Here is a 9,463-nt window from a genome sequence, read left to right as displayed (position 1 = left end):
CATTCTTCGTCTTTCTCCAGATGGTGGATGTTTTCAGATGGTACACTTAAGTCTCAGATGTAATGTCAGCTCTAGAAGTATTCTTCATTTCAGGTCTGGGGGACCCCTCTGGGATTGGTAATATTTCTACAACTGACATGAACTTCTAGACTGAATCCACAGTATCGCACAAAATACAGCATTTTCTCATTGATCATATATTTCTCACTCATAGCAAAATGTACAGTCTCAAGCTTTATTTTGATAGATCTGTTTTAAAGGTACAGCAATGTGGATGTTAACATAAAAAGAATGTTTTTATTGCTCCTAAACACATACTCCATGAAAGAACACAGTGGTTTTAAGTTCTTACAGCTATATATATATATATATTTAGATTGGGCTATAGTAAATTGCATTTTGCTGCCATTCTGTCTGCCAGGGATAATACAAATCTCATTATTAAGCTTGACCAAAGGGTTGGGTTAGCAAAATGGTTATAGCCTTCACATTTTCTGTGATTGGAAACCTCAGATGAGCTATTTTTCCCCAGCACTTTTGAACATTATTTAGACCAAATGTAGGTATTTTTTTTCCTGTTCTTACACTATATATGAAGTATTTTACTACACTGTCTTCCTGTTATTTCCTCATTGCAGCCGTGCCATATTTCGTTTGACTCGAGATTGTTTTAGTGGATTGGGGAGAGCTGAATACATGAGAAATTGGGGTGAGGGACAGAGCCGAAGCCCGGCCACGTGCGGCAGCGCGCACAAGCCAGCGGGCGCCGGGGCCGCCCCTCGGCTGCGCGGGGCGGGGGCTGCCCGCCGGGGCAGGGCTCTGGGGCGGGCGGCCGCCGCGCTCGCCCTCCGCTGCCCGCCGCGCCGCCCGCTCCCTACACGGCCGCGGCCCGGGGGGGCGGGCCGGGCAGCTCCGCCCCGCTGCGCGGGGATTGGGGCTGCTGGGCGCCAGGCGGGGCTTGGGTCGTGCGCTTATTTATTTATTTGTTTCCCTCTTCTTTTTTGTTATTTTCGCGACACCTCCCGGCTTAAATCTCTCGCTCTGTGAATAGCAGTCGCGGCACGCGGAGGATGGGCCGGGGCCGGAGGAGGCGGGCGGGCGGACGGGCCGGGACCGGCGCCCCGGTGCGGGCTCGGGCCGTGCTGCATCCGCTGGGGCTGCAGGTCCCCGCCGGCCGCGGCCGCTGCTCCTGCCGGCCCCGAAAGCAGTAGCCACCTCTGTAGCCATGACCTTCCGCAGGGGAGCCGCGCTCGCCCCCTCCCTCTCTTGCAGAAAGTCAAACAAGTGAATGGAAAAACAGAGAACTTAAAAGGGAGAGAGAGGAACAACAACCCCCCTTCCTCCGTGTCTGGATGGTTTCTGGGCTGACAAGCAGCACCTAAAGGAAAACTTTGGTGAAGCCCAGGGAGCAGACGTGCTTGTGCAGCGGGCTGCGGGCAGGCGGGTTCCCCCGCGGGGAGCCGCGGGGCGGCGCCGAGCTCGCCTGGCCCTGCCGGCCCGGGGGTCCGGGGCGGGGGGCTGCTCGCCTGCCTCGGGCAGCTGGGACTCGGGACTGGGATTGTAACGAGAATAGTTTCGTATTCGTTGTTTGAGAGGAGACAGTGTTTTTTCTTCCATAGCATCATCTGTTTTGAAGAAATGAGGGAGGAAGAGGGTGGGTTAAAGCTGAAGAAATAAGTCCTCTCTCCAAAGCAAATGCCTTTTACGCTCTCCAGATGACCTTTTCTGAAAATGCAGCCTCTCCAGCTGATCAGTTTTTACTTTGACTGCAAAGTGTGTGAAACTGAGCCGTAACTTCCCCACAGACCCTAGGATGTGTACTTCTGGGATTAGCAATATGGGGCATCTCTTGTCACCTCTCCTCTTGAGCCTGGCAGCAGTTTTTTCCAAAGGTAAGGCTCAGTCTCTTCTGTGTAACTGTTTCTTTGCTTCTTGTTTATTTTGCATATGTACCCTCTGTCCCCTCTCTTTGTGGTGGTACCTTGGATGTCGATACCCACAATTTGCGACTGAAAGACTTGGGGAGAGTCATGTGTTAGTCAAAAGCAAAGACATCCTGATGGAAAATCCTGGATGACAGGATTTTATTTTCTTGGTCGATTTTGACAAATAGTCTAGCTGTTTATAGAGACGTTTGTTACCAGATGTTATATTTTTGACCATGTAGTAGATGCTGGTGGATAACTCTGCTTTGGATTGTGAAAGGTTTTATTATGTGGAAATTTGAAATCTTCGGGGGTAGCAGCTGTTGGAGTTAGCTGTCCTATCTTTATTTCCTATGTAATTTTTCAAATGAAAAATCCTGTGTCTCAGACTGAGACTGTTTTACTCGACCAGAGGAATATGCTCTTCCTGAAATCTTTAAAAGCTCTGGTGAGATCCTAAACCACTGTGTCAGATATTTCTGCATGCTGAATAGAGTTTGGATGTTATGACAGATGACTTCAGACAACTACTCAGTGGTATCTTCATGTTGCCCTCAAATGCGTTTACAGTAAGGATCAGAAAGTCAACGTATAGACAATGCAAATATTTTTGTGTGTGTTTAAATTCTCCTTTGAAATTAAGTTTTCATTCATGGTTCAACCAAAAAGGTGAATGCATTTTTGCAATACTTAATGTAGATGATTCTGACCATTCCTGCATAATCCAAGTTAAGAGAAATACATTTAAAAAGACATTGTGTCTCAACAGCTTTATTTTGACAGGAATATTAAATTTAAAGCTCCCATGTGGCTAGTCTTCAGTGAGGAATAATAGCATATGCATTTAGTCTATAATTTTGCAAACATACTGAGAGTTCTGCTTATAGGAAGATCACTGTTTTAGAAAGGCATCAGTTACTCTTAATGCTTTCTTACACTTCAAGGTATGGGCACTTTTTCTTCTAAAGCCAGTGATCTTTACTAATTACTTTCTGTCTGAAACTGAACTTACTGACTGAGGACAGAATAAACAGTTGTATGTTTTTGTGGTGGCTCCCATTATCAAATTCCCTTTTCTTCCTTCTTTCTTTAGAACAAGTTGAGAAAGAAAGGGACAAAATTGTAAATCTCCCGAAATGTTACCTAAATGCAGTGCCTGCAGTAAGTACAGTTTTGAAGTTGCAAATGGAAATGCATTAGCAGCAAGGTTTGGAAGACTGAGTCTTTTTAAAAGATTACTTCATTCACATTGCACACCAGTAGCTTTTGATTACCTGCTAGGCTGTAAAATTTGTATTTTATTACAAGCAATATCAGTACTTTTGGTCAGCTAACAATGCAGTAAGAATATTAACTTTTTCATCTCATCTTTTTTTGGTGTTTTTCAATTTGCACCATTAACACTGCATTAACAGAGTGTGTGACTGAGATTGTAGTTTATTTCAAGATTGAAATATAAGTGGCATTTGAGTTCTACCATGTATAATGTTTTTTTGCCAGCCCAGCAATTATAACATTCATATATGAATTTATTCTTAAATGTTACTTGCATCTCCTTTGAAAGATAAACATAGGCAGAAAGCTGGACTTGTAAAGGAGGTCTCTTATGTGAAAGATAAATAAAAAAGAAACCATTATAAGAACGGACAAGTGAGTTTTTTCTATATATTAGGAAGTCTTATTAAGTCTGATATCTCTATATCTCTACATTGGAACTAGATACATTCCCATTAGAACTACTGATATTGTTTGTGCCATTTATTTTGCACTTCAGACTTCATAATATCCCACCGCATGATTGCTGGGACTCTTTGCTGTTCAGCAATACAGATATCCATCTTCAAGGTAATAGTCTATTTCCATACTTGGTGACAGACTCTGTCTCTACTACTGTGCTGTAGTATGCTCTGGAAAGACCAGAGTGTTCTAGAGATTTACAATATAAACTAGTCAATGCAAAATGTTGATCCCCGCTTCCCCCCCCCCCCCCGTAAGAAGATGAAAACAACAACAAAAAAAAAACCCAGACTTGATTACTGCTACTGGGCATATTTCTTTGTTTGATGCCTTTCTGTTGCTAATAGAAAAACTCTTTCATTTATGTCATGATGACAAAGTTTTCCTAAAGAGATACAAAATCTTTTAACATGCAGCAGCAATCAGCTGTCTATTGTGTATAGGTCTGTTGCTGATTACTCAGAACCATGGCAACGTACCTTCTCACTGCACAGTTTCCTAATCTTTCAGGTAATAATGTTCAGGACTTCAGAATGCTATTGCAGTTTTGCTTTGCTTTTATCTTGTAAATGGGGAAAATAGCTCCAGCCTGAGAGTTGAAATGTTGTTTTCAATAACGAGTTTCATGTTCTTATCAGAACAATTTGTGACTGATGATATAATCCATGTATCCGAATAGATGGTACAGTCCAATACTGTATGTGTGTGTGTGTATATATATATACACACACATATATGTAGACAGACAGGGAGTATAAGGTGATATAATTGTTGTTAGTGGGGAGTTGCATTTCACAGCTTTGGCATCATCTAGGAGTTTTCTTGAGTTTTCTTGACTCAGTCCTGGGGAGCCAATTCTTACCCTAAATCAGTTGGGCATTTTGCTATTTGATATCAACTATGAAAAAATTCTTCAGAAATCTTCAGTTAAAAAAAAAAAATAACCCAGCCCAGCTGACATTTATGTAAACACAGACAAATACAACAGACTCAGTAATGGGGGTGTTTTGTTCCCTTGTTTATGGGAAAAACCTCTCATTAGTTTCATTGAGGGTAGAATAAAAACTTTAACACTTTACTTTAACAGCAGATACCCTGCTTGGCCTAAGCTTATAATGAACTGAGCATCTCTGGAAAAGATGCTGAACAATTTTGGGATGTATATAGTGAGACTTCAGACTGAGGAACCTTCCACATTGTGAATGTTTGGTGTCAAATAAGAAAAACCTGATTTAATTAATTTCAAATTTCAGGTTTTAGTTGACAGTAACAAAACAAGGGAAAATTATTGTGACTTTGTCTGCCTGCATTGTACCAAGTGTCCCATGTTCTCTGTCATCCTAGGCTGAAATATTCCTGCAGGTTGCTTTCTAATGAGATCTCAAACCACATAGCTGCTGTTTTGATTTTCTTTTTCCCTCGGTCTTTATAAATGTAAAGGCTTTGCAATTGTGTTAGACAGGATTACCTGCTATACCCCTAAGAGTGTTCCACACAGGCAAGAGAAGTGAGTACTCCATTTTCAGTGATGCCAATCTCGTAGTATAGGAAAGTGGGGAAGGGGGGGAATCTCTCAGAAAACAAAACATTTTGTTCTGATTACATTATAGGAGAGAAGTATTTGGTTATTTGGATTCAATGTATTACATTTGGGATTATTCATGTTACAGTATTCTTTGAACCCCCTTGATCTCCACTGGATTGTATAGTATAGAGTTTTTTGTCCCCTTAGGGACAGACTACAATGTTACTGTTACTTTCTCTGTAGAATGTTACTGATTCCATGATGATACTTTGTATCAGAGTATGTCGTTCTGTCCACAGTAATTACTTAAACACTGCTGTTACGATTTTGGTGGGTTGTGTCCTTCGTACAGGAAGTCTCATTCCTTCACTTTAATCCCACTTGCGCATCCACTGGCTTCAGTGGGAGTGGTGGTGTGCAGAGCTGCGCAGGTGAGTTCATTGGTCCTGTTCCAGCTTCCAAAAGGCTGTGATTCATTTCTAAAGACCTTTATGTGCAGATTTTCCACTGACATTGAAGTGCACTGTGAACTTAATATAAATAGAAACATGGAAATTTAAAAGGTGAATGCAGCATGCCTATGTTTCACTGCTTGCTTATTTTGGATCATTGCTCTGGAACACTGGTAGTGTTTTATTAGTAATGGACAATGGCACTCTATTGGGGGTTGAAATTAAAGACCGTTCTATTTGATTTATAGTACATAGTCTTTTTCTCTCACTTGGTGGTGACTGAACAGGAGTTCAGGATTGAATTTCAGTTCATGTTAACAGATTTTTATTGTGTTGATAAGGGACACATTCTTTTTCTCAAAGTGACACCGTTGACATTAGTTGTGGAGATAGACTCATCACAGCCACCTGTTGCTCTAGGTGTGCAATTGATACATAGAGAAAATTTACTGCATGCTGATTTGAAATGGTCACTACTTGGATGAGCATAAAGTACAGGTGTGGTCAGTTAAGAGGTTTTTCCTGTAGGCTTTGTCTATGTGCAGAAATCAAAAAAGTTAGCTTAAAAACCCAAAAGGTAAAAGAAGTCTTTCTAGCTTACTGTTCAAGTTGTTCTGTAAAATCAGAATTTTTGTACCCTGTCCCAGCTGCATCTAAATTATAGTCTTTTGAGACATTATACAGGGAAGGGGAAACTGAGTTGCACTTCTGCTCTCATTGTGCTTCTTGGCACAACGTACTTCTGGGAGGAGTGGTTCTACCTTCTTTTCTTTCAGCAAAAATAATAAATTCAGACTAAGCTAAAAAATTCTACTGCTAGACCCATGTTTTATTTGTCAGCTGCAATACTGGCTTAATGTGATTTGGTTTCTAATATTTCCCTGTAATGTTCTCATTTTTTACTTCTGTCTTTTCTTTTATTAGTTCCATGGGACTGGCAGGCTCTGTGACACCAACCAATGTTTTAGATATTAATAAAAGCAGTTTTATTCAATAAAGATCAGTTTTATTTAATAAAAGAGAGAATCAAAAGATAATCTGATTTTTCATGCTGCATTCACATTAAATCAACCTCCTGAAGTTGTCGTGGATGCCAAGTCTAGTGGCAGTCTATCACTGGTCCTAGGATACATAAACATGACTCCAGACAGATTGATTGCAGAGAAGCTGAAGAGGCATCTGAGATTCATCGCAGGTTTAGTTTATAAAGTGTTACATTAAATTACTTGGTTTTCCCCGGTCTTTGTAATATTGCCTGCTGCATTATTAATGGCAGTTGAAAATGAAGTGGATTTTAAAGAGTTCAGAGACATTTAGATAACACTAATTATTATGAGCAGATTTAAAGTACATATTTGAGGATGTTAGGCTACTTCGCTCTCTTCTATGGGTGGGAAATTAAATGCAGAATGAGAATTGACTTCATGTCCTTGACTACTTCTTTTATTAAATAGAGTTAATTCCAGAGTAAGGTCCTGGTCTGACTTAAACTTGACCTAGAGGATGATATAAGCTCCAGCACAGTGATATAAGATGTCAGGTTGGTCTATAGCTCCACAGTGAGTGTGATCCAGAGCCCGTTAAAGTCAGTATGTAGGTTTTCATTGCCTTTAGTAGGCTTTAATTCAGAGCAGAGACAGAGTTTTCTGGTGCAGTATTTTTCAGCCTGTGGCCCACACACCAGTAGTGATTCATCCAACATCTGAAAGGTGTTGTGAAACCAATACCAGAAGCCTCATGCATGCAAGCTGGAAGAAACAAAGGGCGCAAATAAAAGTAACAAGGGAGCTTTCGGAGTGCATCCCAATTTCTGTTTGGTTGTAAACGAAGACCTGTGTAACAATATCGTGTAAGATGGTCTGGTTCTTTCCAAAGAGTTTGATAATGCTTGCCTTTAAAAGGGTTGAGAAAAACTACTGTAGTGAAACTAACTGTGGTAATTTAAAGTATTTCTCTGAACTGTTTGTTATTGCCTCAATACTTCAAACACTGTAGCTGCTGGTGTGAGTATTTCTGATCCACTCCAGCACAGGTTCACCTAAATCAACACTGGGTAGTGGTTCAGTGAAGCAGGGTAGGAGTAGTCTGCTGGTCACTTACAGTGTCTGTACCGTAGGGTCAATTAACTTCCTAAAAGGCTTCTACTGTACTTACAGAGGATGTTTGTCTGTTTACACCCTCAGTCTTGTTTTCTTTAAACGAGATTTCCAGCAAGGTTTCTAGAAGAGTTTTCTGTATTGCAGACAATTGCCTCCATGAAAGTTGCTCAGCAAAAAGAAAACACTTTTTTCTTGTACAGACCGTGTAGAAATAGTTGGTAGTGGATGCGTCTGCGCTGATGCCATATTTCCTCACATTTACAAAATGTAGGGCCTCTGTCCTCCTCCTGTAGTGACTCTACCTTCCCATAGGCTCATCTAGCTCAATTTTTGAAGTCACTTTGATTTGTTTTGTTCAGTTGTTTGGAGTTTTGGTTGTAAACAAAGACCTTTGTCTTTATACTGTGTAAGACAGACTGGATAATCAGAAGCTGTTCCAGAAATTTGCTGTGGTAATGGTTAGTAAGCATCTTCCAGCCTTACTTCATTCAATACCATTTTATACTCATTTCCTTTTCTGCCAATGACATCCTTTAATCTTAATAGTTCTTCTTTTTGATAGAACACTTTGGGCCTTGTTAGTTTGTGGTTTTGCAGCTGAAATGAGCAAAATAAAACCACAGGTAAAATTGGACATGTAGATCATAAAATACGAGTGTGTGTGTGTGGGGGATCCTGAATAATACATATCCTATAAAAAGAGCAAATAAATGAGTGAGCTAGGTACGTAGAGAAAAACTGCAGTGGTAATAATAGGAAGAGAGCCAAGCAGAAATGTGGAATCCTTGGCGTATGCAACTTTACAAGATAAACTAGGAAGCAATACAAGAAGTGCCCTATCTAGCTGAACCAGAATGCTCTGCAACATGCCTTTTGATGCATGTGCTTTCCAGGTAGGCAGACTTGAGCAGAGAGTTCACAGACTGCTTGCTGAGGAACAAGTCAGATGTCTAGATACTCATATAGATGAGGCTGCATGCGTCTTGTATGTTAAAAAAAATACTCGGATTCTCTGAGCTCAGTCTCATCTAATGCTTAACAATCTCAGAGCATTAAACTTTACTAGACTTCAACATTGCTTGTTTGATTTTTGTTTACATTTTAGGTCTTCAATATTCACTATGTAAATAAGCTTCAGAAGAAGAAAAATCCAAAGCTGCAGGTCAGCAGAGATAACTAGCCGTAGTGTCTCTGTCTGAATTTTAATCCAATCCATAATAGAAGAATGGAAACAATACCACTTAGTCTTCAACCCATCCAATTATCAGTGATCCTGGATTAATGGATAGTTGTATGCTCTGTATCCTGCTGAGCCATGGTGACTCATTCTGTGTGGCTTCAAGAAAAGGAAATAGAGATGATTTGAATATATCTACAATCAAAATCTTTGTATTTATCCTTCAGAGTTTTGCATCACTGTCCTAATGTAATCAGTCTTGCTTGGTTAATTTTAATTAGGTAGTACACATTGAGTAGTTAGTTTTGTTGTCTATACATGGCAAATTCCTGTAAGATCATGTAAGAGTGAGAAAATGCCTGAACTAGTTCCAGCAGAGTTACACTGGTCTGGTTAGGGGGATGCATTTGCACACCGTGGATATCTGCTGCATGGAACCAAATACTCGTCAGTGTGTCAGCACTGGCCAGTGATTCATCTTTAGTTTACTGAGTAAAAGACAATATCGAGGGATGACTTGTATGTCTTACCCCTTCATTTTTTGTTTT

General features: G+C 40.5%; 1 protein-coding gene across 1 annotated transcript in view; it reads left to right on the top strand.

Moving 5' to 3' along the window:
• Window positions 1–998: 998 nt before the first annotated feature.
• TMEM132D (transmembrane protein 132D) overlaps window positions 999–9,463 on the top strand; it is a 274,373-nt gene continuing 265,908 nt past the window's right edge. Inside the window, exon 1 of the mRNA XM_026114487.2 lies at window positions 999–1,892. Within this exon, the coding sequence (XP_025970272.2) occupies window positions 1,814–1,892 (79 nt within the window). The 5' untranslated portion in view covers window positions 999–1,813. The remainder of the gene's footprint in view (window positions 1,893–9,463) is intronic.

The sequence above is a fragment of the Dromaius novaehollandiae genome, chromosome 17 (assembly GCF_036370855.1).
Source record: "Dromaius novaehollandiae isolate bDroNov1 chromosome 17, bDroNov1.hap1, whole genome shotgun sequence".
Lineage (NCBI taxonomy): Eukaryota > Metazoa > Chordata > Aves > Casuariiformes > Dromaiidae > Dromaius > Dromaius novaehollandiae.
This window is presented reverse-complemented; position numbering and strand designations above follow the sequence as displayed.